The 25108-nt window shown below is 33.6% G+C and overlaps 1 protein-coding gene across 5 annotated transcripts in view; it reads right to left on the reverse strand.

The window, feature by feature from the left end:
• The window catches only part of AGFG1 (ArfGAP with FG repeats 1), a 92439-nt gene that overhangs the window by 56952 nt on the left and 10379 nt on the right, over positions 1–25108 (reverse strand). For 4 of the 5 annotated variants that reach the window (XM_074298500.1, XM_074298502.1, XM_074298504.1 and 1 more), the window contains one exon: positions 9080–9173. In XM_074298500.1, coding sequence (XP_074154601.1) covers positions 9080–9173 — 94 coding nt within the window. Of the gene's footprint in view, positions 1–9079; positions 9174–9520; positions 9757–25108 lie in introns of those variants that run through there. The other variant, XM_074298503.1, reaches the window with a different exon arrangement.

A 25108-nucleotide genomic window follows, 5' to 3' on the forward strand; every position in this document is an offset into this window, starting at 1 on the left:
ACATAGCAAATCAGAAACTGTTTTTTTAAAAAGCCAAATCATATGGTTTAGCTGAATGTCTACCACATAATAAATCTTTATTAGCCATATTTTATTAACATATATTTCACAAACGAACCAACTTTTGCTTTAGAGTCTCTAATGAGAGGTAATACTACTTACTGAGGCAGAGTAGCTCCTACCTGTCACTCACTATGCCATTGTGACCCTGAACAGATCTCTGTATTTCTTTCAATCTTAGTTACTTCAATTGTAAAATTAGGGTTCCTTCTCGCTCTAAATCTATGTTGTGACACTCAATTTGTATGCATAGCTTTTATAGGAACACCGCAATTACCATATTGGCTTGAGCCATTGGTCCATTTCAGTCCAAAATTCAGTAATCAATTTTTTAAAAGCAGAGGTTGTTAATCTTTCCTATGTTATGGGCCACTTTTTGCCAGTCAGGCAAAGCTTATGGATCTTTTATCAGAATGATGTTTGTAAATAATTAAAATAAAGTATATATGAAATAAAAATAAAAGCAATTATTTTGAAATTCAGTTATCAAAATATTTCCAGAACACAGATTAAGAACCTCTATTTTAAAGGTTAGCTTCTCTCCACAGATTTTAAACTTTGAATACATTTGGAGTTTCTACCTGGAAGAAATTAAGATGTTAGACAAATTCATTACCCACCATAGTAGGGTAGTACCATTTTTTGTTATTTAAACTTAATGCCCTAAATTTTCAAAGGTAAACTCTCACCCTAAATTTGGGGGTTTGATCATCAAATCATCTTTAATTTTAGCTTTAATCTTTATAGACAAAAGACTCTCCTTAGTCTATTCTCATAAATGATGATTTCTTTGATAATTTTAATTGGCCTTTTTCCATACTTTTCCTGCCATTATCCTAGATTCTCTGGTCTTGTATCCTGAAAAATACCACTTTGAAGCACAAAGTATTGAGGAATTATAAAGAATACTTTAGGATTAAAGATGTCTAAGTAGGAAAGCAGCATATGGGAGAAAATGAGTATAATATAACTTGCCAAGTGAGTGTTTGCTTTTTTGGTCCAGACCTATGATTTCACTGGTTGATGGAATATCCAGTAAGGAAGCTTCTACTGTCAGTATACTTCTCCCCTCTTAACATACAGATCTACTTAATGATCTTAGAGAGAACAAAGTATACCCCATTTCATGCTACAATAATTCTCTGCAACAGCTGCCTAATGGAAAAACCAAATTATAGCAAAAAGAAGTCTTTTAGGGAATTGTACCACTCTGCCTCTGGCTATGAAATATGAGAATAAGTTCTTAAAGTTCATTATACCTGAAGCTAATGCTTTAAAACAAGGGGGGAAAAAATTAGAAAACTATTTAAGAAAAATACTTTCTGACTTTCATCTCAAAATTAGGGTACCAAAGAATTAATGTTAAATATAACTTCAGTGAATTCATATCACGTTGCCTCTGAAATTCTATGCCATAAATTTCTAATCTCAATACAATGAAATTTACTCCTGATTATTAAATGAAATGAATGTTCCCCTCTCCCTTAAGATTTTTGCCTATAGGTAACACAAAGAGCTGATTGGAACAAAGCAAATACAATAACAACAACAACAAATAAAAAACAAATCTCATCACTGGCTAATCATGGCTAGGAAAAAAAAACCATGGGATTTTCAATGAGCTTGGTCTAAAAGATCAACTGAACCTTTTAGTAAGGGGTGATGGGAGGAATTGTGAAAATAAGTCATTCTCCCAAAGAGAATGATTTATACTAGAGTAACATAATACACTGAATTCAAGATTAACAAATTAAAAATTTTACAGGATGTAATTTACCTTACTAAAATAAAGGGATGGCTATAAAAAAAGCCAACCTATATAAATATAAAAGATTATTACTGCACTACAAGAAATAATAAATGAATAATAAGTATTAAAGCCTTCTAAAAAGGGTAAGATTTATATAATGTAAAATATTCTAAGAAGAATCAGGTTTTCTTCCTCTAATAATATGATAAATAATGAGGACCAAAGTTTTATCACCAAAAGGAAACCTCATTATCCTATAAGATGAAATCAGATTTGGTGTTGGCCAGAATCAATACCCTATCTACCCCTCTAATTTGAAATGATTGAGGAGTTCCAAAGCCTCCATTTAAAGAAGATGCCCAAAAACTATATCCACTCACATGAAAGAGTGTTCCAAATCACTATTGATCAGAGAAATGCAAATTAAGACAACTCTTAGATACCACTACACACCTGTCAGATTGGCTAAGATGACAGGAACAAATAATGATAAATGTTGGAGGGGATGTGGGGAAACTGGGACACTAATACATTGCTGGTGGAGTTGTGAAAGAATCCAGCCATTCTGGAGAGCAATCTGGAATTATGCCCAAAAAGTTATCAAACTGTGCATACCCTTTGACCCAGCAGCGCTACTACTGGGCTTATATCCCAAAGAAATACTAAAGAGCGGAAAGAGACATATATGTGCCAAAATGTTTGTGGCAGCTCTTTTTGTTGTAGCTAGAAACTGGAAGATGAATGGATGTCCATCAGTTGGAGAATGGTTGGGTAAATTATGGTATATGAAGGTTATGGAATATTATTGCTCTGTAAGAAATGACCAGCAGGAGGAATACAGAGAGGCCTGGAGAGACTTAAATCAACTGATGCTGAGTGAAATGAGCAGAACCAGAAGATCACTGTACACTTCAACAACAATACTGTATGAGGATGTATTCTGATGGAAGTGGAAATCTTCAACATAAAGAAAAACCAACTCACTTCCAGTTGATCAATGATGGACAGAGGTAGCTACACCCAGAGAAGAAACACAGGGAAGTGAATGTAAATTGTTAGCACTAATATCTGTCTGCCCAGGTTGCATGTACCTTCGGAATCTAATGTTTATTGTGCAACAAGAAAATGATATTCACACACATGTATTGTATCTAGACTATATTGTAACACATGTAAAATGTATGGGATTGCCTGTCATCGGGGGAAGGGAATAGAGGGAGGGGGGGATAATTTGGAAAAATGAATACAAGGGATAATATTATAAAAAATAAAAAAAAATTAAAAAAAATAAAAAAAGACTTTCCTAGATTGTATTTGGAATACCACAGGCTATTCTGTACTTTTAGTATCTTTGAAATCCAGAACATCTCTAGTAAGTATTGTCTTTACTCACTGACTTTAAGAGAAGAAATTGCCTTTCTTGACTGTAGCCTAAAATTCTTATAATAAAGTCCCTGCTAACCTAAAAAAAATAAAAATTAAAAATAAATAAATAAATAAAGAAGATGCCCAAGCCAGCCATTTCCCATATCCAGCTTTCATTTCTTTGAGAAATTCTTTGAACTTCTTCACTGTCCAGTACTTTCTTCACCCACTACATCTTTTCAGCTTCCTTTTGTATGTTTATCTACCCCTATTGGATTACGGGCGGTCTTTTTCATATTTGTATTCCCAGTTATTAATAGTGTCTTATACACATTAGATACTTAGAATTAATAAGAAAATATACTTCTCTCCATCTATAGGGGTACTCAATGTGGAATATTTTCTATATAAGTGAAAGGCTGATAATACGGATTCCTTTTATTTTGATGAAATGCTCCCTTTCCCTCTTACTGCCCATTTAATTTTTATTCTTTATCCCAAGGAAATATCTTCCAATGTAAGAGGAAGAATATCTTAAGAAATTAAGATAACACTACAACACCTCTCAGATTGGCTTAAGATAACAGGAAAAAATAATAACGAATGTTGGAGAGGATGTGGGAAAAGTGGGACACTAATACATTGTTGGTAGAACTATGAATTTATCTAACCATTCTGGAGAGCAATTTGGAACTATCCTCAGAAAGTTATCAAACTGTGCATACCCTTTGATCCAACAATGTTTCTACTGGGCTTATAGGAGGGAAAGGAACCCACATGTGCAAAAATGTTTGTGGAAGCCCTTTTTATAGTGGCAAGAAACTGGAAATTGTGTGGGTGCCCATCAGTTGATGTATGGCTGAATAAATTATGGTCTATTAATGTTATGGAATATTATTGTTCTGTAAGAAATGACCAATAGGATGATTTCAGAGAGGCCTGGAGAAACTTGCATGAGCTGATGGTAAATGAAATGAACAAAACCAGGAGATCATTATACATTTCAATAACAATACTATATGAGGATCAATTCTGATGGACGTGGCCATCTTCTGCAATAAGAAGATCCAATTCAGTTCTAATTGATCAGTGATGAACAGAACCAGCTACAACCAGCAAAACAACACTGGGAAATGAGTGTGGACCACAACATAGCATTTGCACTCTTTTTTTCTGTTGTTTGCTTGCATTTTTGTTTTTCTTCCCAGGTTATTTTTACCTTTCTAAATCCCATTTTTCTTGTGCAACAAGAGAACTGCATAAATATGTACACATATATTGTTATTTAACATATACTTTAACATGTTTAACATGTATGGGACTGCCTGGTGGAAGGGAGGATGGGAAAAGTTGTTTGCAAAGGTCAGTGTTGAAAAAATACCCATACATAAGTTTTGTCAATAAAAAACTACAATAATAATTTAAAAAAGAAAAAGAAATGACCAACAGGATGATTTCAGAGAGGCCTGGAGAGACCTACATGTACAAATGCTAAGTAAAATGAGCAGCACCAGAATATCATTATACATGGCAACAAGAAAATTATATGATGATCAATTTTGATGGGCATGGCTCTCTTAAATAATTAGATGATTCAGGCTAGTTCCAATGATTTTGTGATGAAGAGAGCCATCTACACCCAGAGAGAACACTGTGGGAACTGAGTGTGGTTCACAGTGTAGCATTTTCACTCCTTTTTTTGTTGTTTGCTTGCATTTTATTTTGCTTCTCTTTTTTTCTTGTGCAGCATAGATAATTGTACAAATATGTAAGCATATTTTGCATTTAATATATATTTTTATTATGTCTAAAAAAAAAAAAAAAATTAAGGTAACATCCAAAACTTAATACCCATGATTTCTCTCCTTTTACCTTATTTTTTCTTTTCAATTCATGCCTACTTATAATAACCTTTCTTAGTTCCCAAGCTCTCTCAAATCTCTAGGTCTTTTCAATTTATCCTGAAAAAATACTATTAAGAGATTTATCTTGAGGCAGCTAGGTAGTGTAGTAGATAGAGCACAAGCCCTGAAGTCAGGAAAACCTGAGTCAAATCTGACCCCAGATACTTAACACTTCCTAGCTGTGTTAATAGTTAGGGCAAGTCACTTAATCCCAATTACCTCAGCCAAAAAAAAAAAAAGAGGGAGGGGGAGAGAGAGAAAGAAAAGAGAGAAGAGATACATCTTGCTAAAATATAACTATCATTTAACTACCCAGCTAAATTAGATTCCATCATTTAATTCCAATTCCAATATCCATCCCATTGATCCCTACATGAACCAGTTTCTCCAGTCAAAATGATAGTTTTTACTCCTCATTGAAAGGTGTCAAATACCCAATTCCCTTAGAATGTCTTCTTTTCTATTCAAGCCTTAACCATCTTTCAAAAATCAGTCTAAGCACAAACTATGAGCAAGTTATAATGGGAGGTTGAAAAAAAAAAAAAATCCCTATCCTCAAGTAACTTACATTCTAATGAAGAAAAGGGAACTACATGTATATTATACTACATGTATTATTATAGTATACATACATGTATACTATATATGTATTATAATAGTATAATACATAACTGTAATATAGTTAAACTAAATGTAATTTGAAATCGATGTTATAATTAGTGAAATAGGGAAGACTCCATTAGAAGTGACACAAACTCAATCTTGAAAGTAGATAAGGATTCTAAGAAACATAAGAAGAAGAAGTGCATTTCAAGCATGGGAAAATAGTCATCAGAAAATAATGGAGAACAAACAGAATTTAGATCAAGTATTTTCAACTTAACACACTATCTCATACTGATATTGAACTTTCTATATTAAGTTTCAAATCTCACTTCTCCCATGAAATAGTAAGCCCTTTGTTGGATAGGATCTTAGGTATTCCATAAGATAATACAGTGTCATACACACAGTAAGTTGTAAATAATTGCTAAAAGAGGCATGCATATTTATATTCGTGAATATACATATGGGAAGCCAGGATGTACCACATGGAAAAGGCTACAATCAAATTAAACCCTAATTCTACCATTAAAACATCTTTTTTCTCATATATATGTTTATGAATTTGATAATTTCTAAAACACCTCAATAAAGAAAACAAAGAAACACACTGAAAGGGATCACAGGGTAAAAAATGTATATACTTTTATGAGTTTTCTATTCCCTAAATATATAGAAAGACCTTTGTCTCAAAGTCCTTTTGATTTATGAAGTCAACAAGTATAACTTGAATATCTTGAACCTTATAAACCTTATACATATCCTTATAAATGTCTTACATAGGCAACGAGTTACAAATTTAAGTAACCTAACTATAAGTTTTATTTCTCAATGACATATATACCACATTTGTCTACATATCACTATATTTCATTCAATGTCTATCAAGATAAATATTTAACTCCAAAAATCTGTTTTTCCAAGGTCACTAATTCTAGACTTTTTTTTAGTGTCAAAGACAACTAATTTTTTTAGCTCTTCCATTAACAATGGGGAGCATACTAAAAATATGTCAAGGAGAACTTTCTTACCTCTTCATCCTCAAATATATAATTTCTCTAATTGTAAATGTAAATCTCAAAATTCATCAAAACATCTCAGAAAAAAACAAAACACACTTTGAAAATTGCAATCTCATCAGTACAAAAAAAAAATTCACAATTAAAGAGTATATTTAAATTAGTGCAAGCCTATGAACATTGCTCTAAAAATAATTCCAAGTAAATGCCTTTCCTACTGATACTAAATTAGTAATGTCATTTTCATACAAAAGGACAGGACAACAGATTCTCAAAGTGAATTGCAAGACAACATACTACATATTTCTTCTATTTAAAAAAAAAAGTATAACTCTTAATGGGGTAGAGAAGTACATATGAAAAATAATAAAGCTAATATACACATGTAAGTATATATAAATATGAATGCAGATATGAGGACACATAGAAGTACCTCTACACTCCCCTATCATCCCCCACATATCCATATACAAATTTTTAAACTACAAGGCAGTAATTTGGGAGGCAAAAGCTCCAGCAATTGAATAATCAAAAGAATCAAGAAGAGCTTCATGCAGAAGCTACATCTTAAAGGGACAGGGGGTATTTATAAAGAAGAGGTATAGTAACAGAAGACACTATCATGAGTGAGGAACCAAAAAAAAGGCTAGCAAGAGAAGAGTAGCATCAGAGCAAGGGGAAAAGAGATTCAAGAATGAATACAGAACAGTATGGAAATGAAATGTCAACTTTAAGAGTTTAGGTTGAAAAAGAAAATTAAGTTATTTTCCCTATTTTACAGATGAGGAAACTAAGACTAAAAGAAGTTATGTAATTTATGGAGGGCCACACTGCTGTCCATATCTGAAGCAATATCTGATCTTCCTAATCCCAAGTCCAGTACTCTATCCAATACCATGTAACTACTGACTTGACATTCAACTATGAAAATGCAACACTAAATAAAAAGCCAACATCCCCAAAATCATGAAACAATCTATCATCATTAAAGCAATAATTAATGTAACATAGCTACTCTGAATTCAACATGTGTGGATAATGATAACAAGCAATGACAATACAATAAATGGAAACGTAGCAACCAAAAATCAGAAACACTCTCTACTAGTACTAGCTGAAAATCACAGGCAGTCTTGAATCATACAAAGTATAAAAAACAAATTATTTTGATTTTTTTTTTTTTTGGCTGAGGCAATTGGGGTTAAATGTCTGAGGCCAGATTTGAACTCAGGTCCTCCTGATTTCAGGGCTGGTGCTCTATCCACTGGGTCATCTAGCTGGCTCCTATTTTGATTCTTGAAGACATTATCATGTACACTGATTATGATCATCTCCCTCAGTGAGTAACTATTCATTTTGTAAAGGCTTACACCAGTGAAAATGGAAGTTCTTTGATTTTGTACACATCTATGATTGATTATTCAGGATAGAGAACTCCTATAAAATGGAATAACCAAGGGTATTCAGAGTTTAAATGACATATACCCACGATCACAGGCCTATTATCCTCTAAAAGTAAAGTAAAAGTAAAGGCCTGCTATTATCCTCTAACACAAGTGGGATTTAATAGAGGTCATCCCAATTCCAAAGCTGACCCATTATAATCTACATTGCTACTTTCCCTGCTTTATTAATCACACTAAAATAAAAATTTCACATATTGAACCAGGTAAGTAAAACTTAGTGAGACACAGGAGTTAGTTCTAGTTTGGATATTCGGAAACAATGACTACCAGCAACAGCAAAGTTGAGCTTCCCTTCAGATGGTTTCACCATCAACATGACTAATAACTATCCAAGAACTCTCACAATGCCACAAAAGCACAGGAATATAAGAGCTTTAGGAAAGTTATCTAAAGGTGAGTGAAAAAGGATAGAATGATCCACCAACACTTTCCCCATATTCTAATCTCTTAGTTCATAATCATCAATCTCACTCTCACTTCACCACAGTCGTTTCTAGTAAGGCCTATTAACAATAAAACCAAATTCAACATAGATTTAAAGAAAATATCCAACGTGAAGTTAAGAAAAAACTTAAGAGTTTAATTACACCTATAGCTTTAAAAAGTTTATAAAACTAAATAAAGTTTCTTCTCTTCCTATTTTTAGCTTTTAAAACTAAGATAAGTACTCCAAAAGAAAAATCTCTTTAAAAGTCTTTTTGGGAATTAAAAATTAAAATATCAATGTAACAACTGTAATGTTTTAGGTATAATGTTCACAAATAAGATCTCAAATATTTTTAATTATACTTATTCATGTACTTTCAAATAAATTTTAAAATCGTTTTTAAATAAAAAAGAACTTTATTCTATAGAGAGTGACTTTTATTTTATTTAAACCAAATAGCAATAACCAATTTTAAAAGCACTTACCTCATTTCCATGTTTTTGGAGAAATTCAATTTCCTGTTGTGTGAATGTTGTCATAGAGATGGACTTCACCCTATGTGGTGGATTTAAACCTCGCCTAAAAGATAAAATGTTTAAACGTTTTATTTTTAAAATACACACATTGCCTACTACGTGCAACATATTATAGTTATAAATTAGTACAAAATACCATGTGCTTCTAATATTCATAAATTTAAAGGTTTTAAATGCCTTAGTATTTATGCTTAATTTAACATAATTATTTTATCAGCATTCCTTTAAACTAATTCTCACAATCTCTATGCAAGGCAAGTTGAGGAATGAGTATCAATCTTTTTAATGACTTTCAGAAATCTGTAATTTAGAAATTTTAACTAAAATACTAGTACTAATTGTTTTAATGATAAATGATGATGACAATAAATAGCTAACATTTATACACACCTTACTCCGGGCCAATGCTTTACAATTATTACCTCATTTGCTCCTTACAACCCTGGGAGATAAGTATTAGCAATATCCTCATTTTACAAATGAGGGAATTGAAGTAAACAGAAAAGTGATTTGCTCAGGATAATACAGCTAATAAGTAGTTGAGTCTATAATGGAAGTCAGATGTTCCAATCTCCATACCCAGCTCATTATACTATTTTACAATTTCACTGCTTTTTAAAATGACAAAGTTTATCTTTTAAAGTAAAAAAATAATATAAAGCTTATGGTTTACAGAGGCAACATATAGCATTAGCTATGTTATTTTATAGTTATGAGTATTTTAACAAATGACTATTTTTATGTAAATTTTTAAAGATTCAGAAATTTAGAACTTAAAATTAAGATCATTTGTGCTAACATCAACATTCAAGAACAATTAACAAAACAATTACCAAGAAAAGCAAGATCTACTAAAAGTCCAAATACCCAAGATATCTTATGTATTTATTTTACAAGATGGTCTTCAAAAGTCCTTCAAATCAGGATTAAGTATATTACACATAAAAAAATTAAAGCTATTCTATTAATATCAAAATTTATGAAAATCTCATCCAAAACAAATTAAAGCTGTTAAAAGAATACTGAAATAATCTATACAAAATTCTCCTCTGAAATAACTTCAAAATTACACCTATCAATTTCAGGTTCTGGAATAGATTTTTCACAATCAGGTGGGCATATATTAATAATCAGCTCAATTATCCATGCTAATGAAGGTGGTCGTGATACACTAATTTATCCAAAATAGTGAAAGTGACACAAAGCAGGTCTGCAAAAAGAAAATGGTCAAGTCTCTCCAGAGAGCATATCAAACCCCCAGAGATTCACAACTGGGAAGCCAATTAACTAAATTATTTGGAAAGCTACTCAAACTCCCAATCCAATCCAAAGCATCACTTATCCCTGCCCCATCTCTAAACCTGCCCTTCTCCCTTTTTTATGGGAAAAGAAAGGCCATACAGACTACCTAGTACAAGAAAATTAAGATGAAGTGACTCTGCCATGGAATAAATGGCAGACTCACAATTCTGCCTGTCCCTCTGATTCAAAGTCTGCTTGGTACCATGTTCCCAGTTCCTTGCCCAAGCATTCTTTTAATGTGGCTGGCTAGCTAGCAACCTGTGGGGGTAAAAGATGTATGGGTTCCCCCCCCCCAACATCTGGGAAAAGAAGATAAGGTCCTCAGAAAGAGTCCAGAAGGATTCCTAAGAAAGACTCAGAGAAAACAGTAATCATTTGAAAAGAATAGGCCAGACTGAGAGAGAGGATAATCTGGAGCCCAGCTTACAAATGATTCCTTCCCCCCAAATGCCTTAAAGGAGACAGATTCTTTTAATTAATAAATTGTTTACATCTGTCCCTTCTCATTTAATCTAATTTAACCTCGCTATTCTATCTAAAGAGAGGGTCAGATTTAGAGACAGCCCCGTTATAATTCCAAATCACATTTAATCTGTCATTAGTGCCCTCTTCCCCTTCCTCCCCCCAATAGCTGTATGCATTGGTAAAGGATAAAAACAAGGCCCAATTAAGTTAAAGTCACTTTATGTAGTCAGAGTTAATTTACATAATCCAAAATTTTCTGAACAATCTTAAATTAGAAAGATACCGATTTGAGCTTGGTAGTGCAACTATCTCATCTCCCAACTCAAAAAACTGACTCACTTAGTAATAGTTTTAGAGGCATTTCCAATTCTAAAAGACTGTTATATGTAAAATATGAGTCATGAATGAGGACATTTTCTAGCTCAAAAAATTATTTATATAAAGTAGAAAAAATAATCTCTAAGGGCATTTTCTAGCTCAAAAAAAATTATTTATATAAAGTAGAACATGCCCATTATCAAATACCTAAATCTATTAAACAAGACTATAATATAGACAAGTTTAATTATGTTAACTAAAAGAATTTTTAAAAAAAGAAAAATATTATGTTCTAAATAATATTTTAGTAGTGACTGAAGCACTTCTTGTGAAAGTTAGAATGACTTAAATGATTAGAATGATTAAGATTTTAGAAAGAAGGGGGGCAGCTAGGCGTCGCAGAGGATAGAAACCAGCCCTGAAGTCAGGAGGACCTGAGTTCAAATGTGGTCTTAAGACACTTAACACTTCCTAGCTGTGTAACCCTGGGCAAGTCACTTAGCCCCAATTGCCTCAGGAAAAAAAATTTTAAATTCAGCTAAGGTAACAACCCTAGGATCATTTTAAAATTCACAGTTGGAAGTAGACCAATTTGATGAAATTTACAATTTGCATAATGTTACATTTTGCATAAACATGAAGACCAAAGCAAGCCTTCCTACTCCCAAAGAGCCTATAGGCTTTAGCCTCTCAGCATCAACTTAAAGAGATAAAAAAATTAGACCACCCCCCCCACTACTCCCAAAGGAAAAAAAGCAGTGAACACCTACCACCATGAAAGTAGTCAGAACTCTAATCCTCCCATATTTCTACCCTCTTTTCCTTACATACTAGTATCAGCACAAAATGGAGGGAAAGATCAATAGACATCAATTATTAGGAATGTGACACTAATCACAGAATTAAATTCTTGCTCCCCTCCATCCATCTCCTATATAATTCAGAAAGAGAAGATTCATCATTGGTTGTTCAAATTTTGTAGGTACCCCAAAATTCAAGCTTTCAAAAATTATTTTACAAAAGTAAAAATTATTAAAAAATCATACAAGCAAGGGTGTCCTAAGAACATGCTTGAAATGAGCCAACTGTTAAATTTTTTCAGTGAGCATATTTACACATGAGAAATCAACAAATGCTAACAAATCAAAACTTGATTCATTGTTGTTTATTGTTTAGATTTAAATTGTTGGAAAAAATGCTAAACGTGCAATTTAAACTTAAAATTGCTTCCTACATATTTTTGCAGAGAAGTGATTGTTAAAAATCTAGCAAACCACTAGATACCAATAGAACTCATTCTAGTAATGAGAATATTATGGGAATACAATATTTTCTTTTTTTTTTTTTTTTCCCTGAGGCTGGAGTTAAGTGACTTGCCCAGGGTCACATACCTAGGAAGTCTTAAATGTCTGAGATCAAATTTGAACTCGGGTCCTCCTAAATTCAAGGCTGATGCTCTGCGCCACCTAGCTGCCCCCAGAATACAATGTTTTCCAAAGAAAAAGTATTCATACAGGACAACCACAATAAATCTACAATAATAATAATCATATTAACCTAAATCTTGAGGAGAATGGAAAGTAAAAGAATATGAAACATGAGAAATGTCTTACCTATCTTCTATCCAATTTCCCTCCTTCTGAGCTCTCCATTGAAAAACTGTTCACAACATTATTATTCAATTTAGGCCTGCCCAATAACCTAAAGTATTCTATGCTCCAAAATAATCTACCACTTCTCCCCCATTCAAAATTCTTATCCCTTGCAGTAAATAAACATAAGGGGGAAATAATCCAAATGAACTAATTCACACCAAAGTACCAATTTCTCAACAATCCTTTCCTAAAAAGATTTCCCATTATTCCAAATAAATTTCTTCTTGGTAAAACTTCTCACAGGAAAATAAGAGTGAAAAAAATTAAAAAATACAAGGGAGAAAAAAAAAAAAAATACCAAGGATGCTACTGAATAAACAAAGCTGGCCTTACCTGATTTCCCCAAGGTCAGGACCTACAAATTCATCCTGCCTCTATTTCTTCAGATTAGAATTCATTCTCTTAAAATGGTTGGTTTTTTTCCCCACAATGGTTCCCATAGCAAATAGTCATTCTTTCTCCTCTCTCTAGAATAGGGTTGGGAGTAAGAATAGCCAATTCCTATAAGCCATGTGTGAGTAGGTTTTTTTAAAGTTAGAAATTGCCCTTACAAACTATTCTTAAAATGTAGGAGGGAAAGGTCCATAAATAATTCTTTACTTCAATATTGAGTATCTATAATTTCATCAACATAAAGTACTCTTCCTTCCACCTTTGCACATCAAATCTTCACACTTTAATAAAGCATTTCCTTCCATTCTTTTAACTGAAAAAAAATAAAATCATCTTATGACCAGCCTTTGGGACATAGCTAGGTTAGTCTGAATTCTTATTGGCTAAAATTTGGGCCTAAATAAAACCTGCAAGAGGATTTTTTCTTTGCAAACAGAAGGAAATCTCTTCACACCAGGACCAAAATTTTTTTAATTCAATTATAAACATGGAGGGAGAAAAGTTTTCATATTTAACTTTCCAACTAATAATAATACCAGGTTCTCATTTCAATCAAGAATCTTGGGATTTTTCAGATTTTTTTAAACTACCTTAAGAAACCATTCAATCAAATCCCTTATTTCATAGATAAGGTAATAGGTCTCAATCACCAAAGGATTAAGGAACATAGCATCCAAAACAGTATTTTTCTCACAATTCCCTCCCACTTTCCTGAAAAGGAAAAAAAAGAGTTTCCTTCCATCCATACATCAAAATCATTCAGAATTCCCTGAAAGACAATAACAAAAATAAACTATTCATTGACTCTTGAATTAGAGCATCAGACAAAGGTCATAAAACAAGGAGATGGATTCTAACCAAAGATGTTTGTTCTTCACTGTGATCAAGATCAACTAGTCTACACTGAAGGATAATTTTGTATAGTTGGTTTGATCATCCAAATGCTCCTGCTTATTTGCTGGTTTTATCAAGAGCACTTCAGTATCTCAAAAATGATAGTCAAAAGAGTTTGGCTTATCTTCACAGAGAATAGCAACTGGATGAAGAATATCTACTACTTGTCCATCAATGGGTATGTACACACACACACACACACACACACACACACACACACACACACACACACACACACACAGAAAATATAGACATAAAAGTTGGAATTAAACAGGAAAAAGGAAAGTGGTTGGATCACCAGTAGGAAAACTGCAATGAAGTACAATATTTTATGCCAACATTCTCAGGGTGATGCTGTAGGACAAGTGATCCATAGGATATAATGGTCTCCAAAGAATTAACAATAAATTATCACAGAAAGAGCGATGGAAAAGCTTATGGCAGGTATAAGCAGACTTTAACACATAAGAAATAAGGAATTTCAAAGGAGAGGGTTCATCATGAAAATATATGACAGGAAGAGAGAGATGGATGTTTCAGGAGAAAGGATGACACACAAGCATGATTTTCCACTGGTATCCTCGATGTCAGCAGAAATTGAGAATATCCCCTGATACTTTAAGTGGACCCCTGAATCACTGGAGAGAGCTTATTAAATCATGAGATCATATTTCCTTTGAGTATTGGAGAATATTCCCTTAAATCACAATTCTATGATTCTGTCCTACCTACCCTTATTGTCTCTTTTTTTTTAAGTAATGAAATCCATTTATACAAATCATACACAGAAATCAAAACAGGTATACACAGGAAACTATATGACAACAGAGTAAAATGAACCCTTCATTAGGAACAAGACAATCACAAAATTTTTATGAATATAAAATGGCTATATAATCCATTTATCTTTAACTCTGACAAAGTTTAAAAGCATTGTAAAAACACAAGATACTTCACACCTCTCAGAATGGCTAAATGTTAGAGGGGATGTGAGAAAACTGAAATGCATTGGAGGCAGAGTTGTGAACTGATCCAACCATTTGGAAGAGCAATTTGGAACTATGCCCAAAGGGCTATCAAACTATCATTACTATCCAGTAATGTCTCTATTGGGTCTGTATCCCAAAACAATCAAAAAAGAGTTAAAAGGACTTAAATAGGGGGGTGGGGGGGAATGTTTCTAACATCCCTTTTTATTGTGGTAAGGAAATGAGAACTGAGTGGATGCCCATTAGCTGGGCAACAGCTAAATAAGTTTTGGTGTATGAATGCAATGTATTAATAAAAAATGATGAGCAGGCTGATTTCAGAAAAGCCTGGAAAGACTTATAGACATATGAATTGACACTAAATGAAATGAACAAAACCAAGAGAACATTGTACAAGATTACTGTGATGGACTTGGCTATTTTCAACCATGAGGCAGGTGAACAATTCCAATAGACTTGGGATGGAAATAGCCATATGCTTCCAGAGAGAGAATTATGAAGGCTGAATATGATCAAAACGTAGTATTTTCACCTTTTTTGGTTTTCTCATATTTTGTTTTTTCCCCTTTTGATCTGATTTTTCTTGTACAGCATGTTGAATACAGAAATCTGTTTAGAAGATGTTTAACCTATATTTGATTGCTTGTTGTCTTGGGAAGAAATAAGGGGTAGAGGGAAAATAATTTGGAACACAAGGTTTTGCAAAGGTGAATGCTGAAAATTATTTTTGCATATTTGGGAATCCATCTACCAAAGAAAAGTCAGGAATTATATGAGCAAAATTACGAAACACTTGCCACAAAAATAAAGTCAGATTTAAATAATTGGAAAGACATTCAGTGTTCTTGGATAGGCCGAGTGAATATAATAAAGATGACAATACTCCCCAAACTAATCGATTTATTTGGTGCTATACCAATCAGACTCCCAAGAAACATTTTAATGACCTAGAAAAAAATAACAAAATTCATATGGAAGAAAAAAAGATCAAGAATTTCAAGGGAACTAATGAAACAAAAGTCAGATGAAGGTGGTCGAGGTGTACCTGATCTAAAGCTATATTATATAGCAGCAGTCACCAAAACCATTTGGTATTGGCTAAGAAACAGACCAGTCAATCAGTGGAACAGATTAGGTACAAAGGACAAAAAAGGGTACATCTATAACAATCTAGTGTTTGACAAACCCAAAGATACCAACATTTGGGATAAAAATTCATTATTTGAAAAAAACTGTCGGGAAAACTGGAAATTAGTATGGCAGAAATTAGATATGGATCCACACTTAACACCATATACATATAACACCATATAAGATCAAAATGGCATAAAGATTTAGGCATAAAGAATGAGATCATAAATAGATTAGAGGAATAGAGAATAGTCTACCTATCAGACCTGTGGAGGAGGAAGGAATTTATGACCAGAGGAGAACTAGAGATCATTATCGATCACAAAATAGAAGATTTTGATTACATCAAACTAAAAAGTTTCTGTACAAACAATACTAATGCAAACAAGATTAGAAGGGAAGTAACAAATTGGGAAAATATTTTTAAAAGTAAAGGTTCTGACAAAGGTTTCATTTCCAAAATATATAGAGAACTGACCCTGATTTATAGGAAACCAAACCATTCTCCAATTGATAAATGGTCAAGGGATATGAACAGACAATTCTCAGATGATGAAATTGAAACTATTTCCACTCACATGAAAGAGTTCCAAATCACTACTGATCAGAGAAATGCAAATTAAGACAACTCAGAGATACCACTACACAGCTGTTAGATTGGCTAAGATGACAGGAACAAATAATGATGAAGGTTGGAGGGGATGTGGGAAAACTGGGACATTGATGTATTGTTGGTAGAACTGTGAAAGAATCCGGCCATAGCTCTTTTTGTTGTAGCTAGAAACTGGAAGTGGAATGGATGCCCATCAATAGGAGAATGGTTGGGTAAATTATGGTATATGAAGGTTATGGAATACTATTGTTCTGTAAGAAATGACCAGCAGGAGGAATACAGAGAGGCTTGGAGAGACTTACATCAACTGATGCTGAGTGAAATGAATAGAACCAGAAGATTGCTGTACACTTCAATGCTGTATGAAGATATAGTATGATGGAAGTGGATATCTTCAACCAGGAGGAAGGGGAAAATTTGGAAAAATGAATACAAGGGATAATATTAAAAAAAAAATTACTCATGCATATATACTGTGAAAAAAAATTCCAAATTAAAAAAAAAAAAAAAAAGAATCCGGCCATTCTGAAGAGCAATTTGGAACTATGCCCAAAAAGTTATCAAACTGTGCATACCCTTTGATCCAGCAGTGCTGCTATTGGGCTTATATCCCAATGAAATACTAAAGAGGGGAAAGGGACCTGTATGTGCCAAAATGTTGGTGGCAGCCCTTTTTGTAGTGGCTAGAAACTGGAAGATGAATGGATGTTCATCAATTGGAGAATGGTTGGGTAAATTATGGTATATGAAGGTTATGGAATATTATTGCTCTGTAAGAAATGACCAGCAGGATGAATTCAGAAAGGTTTGGAGAGACTTACATGAACTGATGCTGAGGGAAATGAACAGAACCAGAAAATCGCTGTATACTTCAACAACAAAACTGTATGAAGATGTATTCTGATGGAAGTGGATATCTTCAACATAAAGAAGATCCAACTCACTTCCAGTTGATCAATGATGGACAGAAACAATTACACCCAGAGAAGGAACACTGGGTAGTGAATGTAAATTGTTAGCACTACTGTCTATCTACCCAGGTTACTTATTATCTTTGGAATCTAATACTTAATGTGCAACAAGAAAATTGGATTTATACACATATATTGTATCTAGGTTATACTGTAACACATGTAAAATGTATGGGATTGCCTGTCATCTAGGGGAAGGAGTGGAGGGAGGAAGGGGAAAATTTGGAAAAATTAATACAAGGGATAATGTTATAAAAAAAATTACTCATGCATATATACTGTCAAAAAATTTTATAATTATAAAATTAAAAAAAGAAAAAAGAAGATAATATTATTCAGCAAAGTATCATGGGAGACATTATTTTATCCAGGGAATATGCCCAGTAAAAGGAAACTTGCTATCTTCCCAACAGCTCATTTCACTCTTAAGTTTTTCCTTAAATCAATCTTAAATCTGTCACCTAAAATTTTTATTTTGCAACTTATATCTATCATTTCTAATCCTAATTCCTTTTCTAAATACAATCCTTTAAATGTGTAAAGGCAGTCATCATAGGATGTGGGGAGTGGAGGAAGGGGGCATATGAATATGTATGTCTCATGCACACACTTATTGTCTTCTCCAAAGTAAATATTTCCAGTTCCTTCAAACAATCTTTCCATTTGTGTTAACATCTATGTCCACATTTAGTAATAACAACCCAAAGAAATCACTTAGCTACTATTCTTCTTAACTAATATTTATTATTAGATCAGAAACTCCTCCTTGGTAATTACAATAAACAATCAAGAAGATGTATTCCTGGAAGTACATAGCATTTCCCCCCCTTTTTTTTTTGCTAGGTCCAGTTTTGTCATCATATGAAGTAACTGCTTTTATATAAAGCATTTTTACTGGGACTACATTAATCACAATAATCAGGTGAAAACTGATGGGCAAGAAAACTTTTTTTTTTAAAGTTACAAAATATTTAAGCAAGACCCTGAATTCTAGATCGCAATATGTTACAAATACTGGACAAAAAAGTAGACAATTACTTTTACTCAATTACATCAGCAGTTATGTTTTTGCAAACATATTTTTAAAACTATCTGCTGATTAATTTATTTTTAAAAACTTTCAGTTTTCTACTAATAGAATGAAAATAATATCGAGCCATAAGACACATGAAAATCCTTAAGAGTTTCAGTTTAAGTAACTACTATTCAGATACAACTACAGAACAAATGTGATTCACTTTATATGGTAGTAGTCTGCTCTTCTATTTATTTATAAGTTTATTTATTTTGTGCTAAGGCAATTGGAGGTAAAGTGGCTTAGCCAAAGGTCACAGCTAGGATTGAGGCCAAATTAGAACTCAGGTCCTCCTGAGTTCAGGGCTAGGGCTCTATCCACTATGCCACCTAGCTACCCCTCACTTTAAAGTTTTTTTAAAGCAACCTTGTAAGTAGCCTTTTCCCTCTAACAAAATAACAATCTGTGCTAAGTAGAACAGAAGGCCTATTCTAGTTTTATTTATTACTTGTGTCCTATGAAGGAATAAACTGATCAAAACCAAAACAACTTTACTAAACAGCAGTTAAAGTCTATGATTATTTTCTTAAGACTGATATAATATCTACCTGGACAAAGAATGTAATCCAATATTACAGCTTAAACTATATCTAGATACTATATATAAATATAGATATCTATGTACTTTGTCAATGTGAGGAATCCATGCTCAACACAAATGCTATACTTCCCCCCTTATGACTTAGTATATGAACTTCAGAATTAATAAAATATACATCACCTACTAGTCAGACTGGCAATTAATCTTTCAAAGAAAAAATGATGCTTAGAGGGGCAGCTAGGTGGTGCAGTGGATAGAGCACCAGCCCTGAAGTCAAGAGGACTTTGGGTTCAAATCTGGTCTCAGACACTTAAACACTTCCTAACTGTGTGAATCTGGGCAAATCACTTACAATTGCCTCAGTGCAAAAATAAAAATAAAAATAAAGATGCTCAGTGGGTCTTATGATAAAATATGTTCTATAATTTCAGATTTGGACTCAAAGACTTTAAATCAAAAGTATAACCTGCCAGAGTATTTGCACTATTCTGGAATAATCTTCAAGAAGCCTGGATAATCTCCATCCTAAAATGAGCATCAGAAAAGAACTTTAATGGAGAATTCAACACCAATGTTAAATATAATAAATATTGCATACATAAAAATTACACACCTTAAATCTAGAGTAGATGGGATATTCCTTTAAATGAAATTTCAAAATAGTAGTATTTTAAAGTGCAAAGAAAAATACTAAGATACTACTTGTATTAGGAAATTAAAATTGAGGCTTAAAAATGGCAGATAAAAAAAATCTGAACAGAACTAAAAAGCATTGTCACTTTTCAAAATAGACATAATTACAATTATTACAAATAGCAAAAGATATTAAACCCAGAAGGGTTGATATAACTTACTGTGTTACATAAACATTCTAAGACAACTATAAGCTTTCTCATAATTTTCTTTTAATAGTATGTATCCCGAAGGCAAGTCTTGAACCTGACACTGCCTCCAAGGAGTTCTCTAAATACCATCTCCTGAGCTGCCTCTTCTGCAATTATATAATAAGCAACCTCATTTTCAAATTAGAAGTATATTAACGTATATATGGAGCTTTAAGGTTTGCGAGTGTTTACCCATAAATTCACTTTGTCTAATACAAAACTTCTTTAAAAGCTTTATTTTGTTTCCAAGAAACTCAAATAATGGTTTACTCTTCCCAACAATGTGTGCTTTGTTAACTTAGTATCATAAAACATGGATGCTGAAAGGGACCTGAAATTCCTTCTAAGACAGGGATCTTTACTTGGCATTCTTTACCTAGCATCTGTGTATGAATTTAGATGGGGAAAAAATTATTTTTATTTTCAATTTCTAACTGAAATTTAGCATTCCTTTCATTTAAAAACAAATTGTTCTGAAAAGGAACATGTTTACAAGGTATAACCAACTGCCAAAAGACTAAGAATCCCTATTCTAAAATATCTTATTCAATGGCCTGACATAATGCATTTTATATAGTAGGCTTAATACTCGGTCAACAAGCAGTTATTATGTGCCAAACACCATGCAAAGAAACTGGGAGTACTATTATAAGGAGAAAAACAGTTCCTGCCCTAAAGAAAAACATATACAAGAAAACTGGGGGAGAGGAGGGAGTGAAGAGAGAGAGGTATGGTAACAAGGTTATCCAGGGGGTAGCACCCTAGAGGAAGTCCTGAGCAATCTGGAGATAAATGAGACACAGATATCCTGGACATCCTTAAAAGAGGTTCTAGAAGAACCTTTCAATCACACAAAGAGGACAGGCTTTTTTTTTGTGGGGAGAAATGAGGAGCATTAAAAAGACATTATCAATTCAAGATATTTGTAATCTCAACAAGGAGGATAACTCTCAAAGATCTAGATAAACAATGTGTGTTGAATTTAAATTGAACTGAACCCATCCAAATATTTTCATTCTGTTCAATTATTATTGCCCACGTCTTCTCAAAAATCCTTCACAAGCATTCTCCCAAAAACATGTTGGAGATAGTCTTTAATTAAACACTTATCTGCTCTTATTCTACTTAAAGTTCCAAGTTCTGGGGACAACCAAAAGAAGGCAAATCCCTCTTTCATAGGCCAACCCTTGGAAAACAAAAGACTGCTCTCATGTCTCCATGTTTCTTTTCTCTGAGCTAAAAATGCTTGATTCCTTCAATCACTCCTAGAAAGTATGATATTTAAGAATTTCATTACCTTGTTTGACTTCACTGGATGTCCTTCAGCTTATCACTGTCCCTCCTAAAATAGGATACCCAAAAAATAGCACCCTAGAAAAGTAGAGTATTTACAACAGTCCAAAGCTTCATAGGCTATCTTGGTATCACAAAACACTACGAAGTTTTGCACTGTATTAAAATCCACAGCTTTTTTTTTTTTTTTTTACCCTAAGACTTTACATTTATCCCAATTTAAATGTCTTGTTTTTTATTATTAAATATCCCATTATCAAACCATTTCTGAAGCCTGGATCTGCTATTTTTTCCAGCTTTGGGTTCATTATATCTAAGTTACTGATTTTAAAAAATTAAACTGCCCAAAGCTATTCTATTTAAACTTGGAGGGGGCAATAAACACCTCTTTTCAAGGTGACATTGAACATTAAAGATGGGTAAAGTAATTGGGTATGGCAATTCTAGCTCTTCACAATCTAATTGCAAATTATTGCTCACATTTTTTTCGACTGTTGCATTTACCTTGAAATAACGATCTACTTTTAGTTTGGACCTATGATTTAGGGAAGGGAGGGGAAGGAGAAGAACTGCCTTCTACTAAACCACAATCTGTATATATAATTTAGAAAGGTTCCTGGGATGTTCAAAGTTTCAGTGATTTGCCCATTATCATTAAATCAGTATACAACAGGTAAGAGTCAAGGTTTTCCTGATTACAAGATACCTTCAATTTAGTAAGTGACTGTTTTCAAAAAGCAGCTTATTTGGCTCTCCAATCACTGCTCACTTCTTTATTTTCTCACTAACCATGAGGTGACTTGGGTCTCACTCAAGCCTCCTAAGACTGAAGTCTCTTCAACCCTTTGATTTCCTCACCCATGCATTTTGCACAATACTCCTTATACCGCTGACCTCAGACTCATGGGGAGAAAAGCTCTTCACTATTTTAGTAAATTTTTAATTATTTTTGTATCCTCTATAGCTTCTAACCTTGTGCTTCACATACAATTTTTCAAAAATTTGTTTATATGTATAATTGTTATGAGTTGTTTTTCTTTAAAGAGAGGTAAGAGGAAATAATTGTTCAATACTTGAAAACAATGTTTTAAAAATATTTAACTAATTGTTAAATGATTTTTTTCTTTCAAATCCAGTAAATCCGAAATTACTAGGCAAATTTCCATCCTCCTACCCTTTATTCTCTGCCTTTGATGCTGACCACTCTCTTTTCCTAGATATTCTCTCCCTTCTGGATTTTCCCGCTACTGCTTCCTTCTAGTTCTCTTTCCATGGATATGACTGACCCTTAGTATTACCTGCTGGTTTATTGTCTTGCCAACTAATAGTGGTAGTGTTCTAAGCCAAAAGTGTGTCCGAAGCCTTCTACTCTTTTCTCTCTATTCCCTCTCTTGGTAACCTCATTGGGTACCATGAATTCAAATACCATCTTTGTGAATGACTATAATCTATCAGTCCTAATCTATCCTAGCAGTTTCATCACCAAATGCCTCCTGGATAGTTCACACTGGACATTCCATAGATATTTCAAATTCTTTTCCCTGAAACACTCCTCTTCCAAATTTCCCTATTACTTCTCAAGACTCCCAGTCTCCCAAGCTTCTCTAACATTAATGTAATCCTCAGTTCTTCAGTCTCAATCATCTCAACTTCTCTCTCTCTCCACACCTCTTGGAATAAATGTCTCTGTCACTCATATCCAACAATATAACTCGGGCACTAATCAGAATCACCCTCTTTATAAGACTATCGTTAACAGCCATTTTAAATGGTCTGGATGCCTCAAGTCTCTCCCCATTCCAATTCATAATCCATAGAGCCATCAAAGCCCCCATTCAGAAAACTCTCATGATCTTACCTTCAGGATACATATAGCCATACTGGTTTACTTGCAGTTCCTCACAGACAAGATCATCTCATATGGCTGTTCTCCATTCCTCTCAGCTCACTTCTACCTCTAAATACTTAGTTCCTGCATCATTTTCCACCTAAGACTTTTCAAGATCACACCTAATAACATGAACTCCTTGTGGGCAAAGACGGCTTGACTTTGCATCCCTAATACCCATTCTTCCAGTTCCCATGGTAGCAACTGAGGTATGTCTTCACTTTCTGTCTCCCTTAAACATTTGATTTGTTGCCAAGCCCCATCAGTTTCCCTTCCTAACGTCTTCTGAATACCTCCTTTTTCCTGCTGACATTGCCACCAGTGTAGTACAGACCCTTATCACATGCCTTTATTATAATATATTGTGTTACAATATATTACAATAACCTGCTGGTGGGTCTGTCTGCTTTTTAAGGTTCTCTCCATTACATTCTATTATCCGCTGAACTGCCAAAGTTATCTTTCTTAAGGAAAAGTTCAATCCTGTTATCCTTCTATTCAAAGTGCTATCAAATTCTGCACATCTTAATCATAAAGGAGGGAAAAGGACCCACATGTGCTTTTGTAGCAGCTCTTTTTTGGTAGCAAAGAATTGGGATACCCAAAGTAGATGCCCATCAACTGGGGAATGGCTGAACACAATGTGGTTGATGTAGGTAATAGATTAGTGTTCTATAAAAAATGAACAAGTTGATTTTAGAAAGACCTGAAAAGATTTACACGAACTGATGCTGAACAAAACAAGCAGAATCAGGAATACATCATACATACACAGTAACAGCAAGAATGTGTGATGAAAGGCTTGGTTCTTCTCAGTGGTTCAGTGATCCAAGGCAATCTCAATACACTTTGGATAGAAAATGCCATCTGCATCCAGAAAAAAAACTAAAACTGAATGTGTTTCAATACATACTATGTTCACTTTTTTTTTTCTTCCCTCTCCCATGGTTTTTTCTTTTTGTTCTGATTTTTCTCTCCCAACATGATTCGTAAAGCAATGTATTAAAAATAAATTTTTGGAAAAAGAAACCTTTCCTCCTCTTCCTAATGACTAGGCATTCCTTCAATTGATTATCTCCAATTCATTCTGTATTATCCTATATTATTTTGTATGTAGATAAACCTGCTTTCAAATATGTCTCCCCACCCAGGCCTTGGTCTCCCTGAAAACAAATTTTTGGGTCTTAAAATTTGTATCCGCAGTGCTTGACACAACAAATAATTTTTTTCTTGATTCATTTTTTATTCAATTTGTAACCATTTACATTGTGGGGGGGGGGAGGGAAGGACAAGTAAGTGGGTATATGTTACTTTTTATCTCATCTAACTGGAGCATTAGGAGGTTGAGTGAATTGCTCATATGTTCACAGGTAATTCCCCAAATACCAGTCCTAAACCCAAATCATTTTTTATCAAAATGTGCCAAGGGGTCCAACCAATGTGCAAAGAGTCTTGCCTCACTTTCTAGTTGTCTTAGGCTCTGCCAAGTGAACACACCATCTTTTCCCCTCAAACACTCCTGGAGGCCATTCTATTCTTTTTTTTCTTCTTTAAGCTCTTTATTTT

This window comes from Sminthopsis crassicaudata, chromosome 3 (assembly GCF_048593235.1).
Source record: "Sminthopsis crassicaudata isolate SCR6 chromosome 3, ASM4859323v1, whole genome shotgun sequence".
In the NCBI taxonomy this organism is placed as follows: Eukaryota; Metazoa; Chordata; class Mammalia; order Dasyuromorphia; family Dasyuridae; genus Sminthopsis; species Sminthopsis crassicaudata.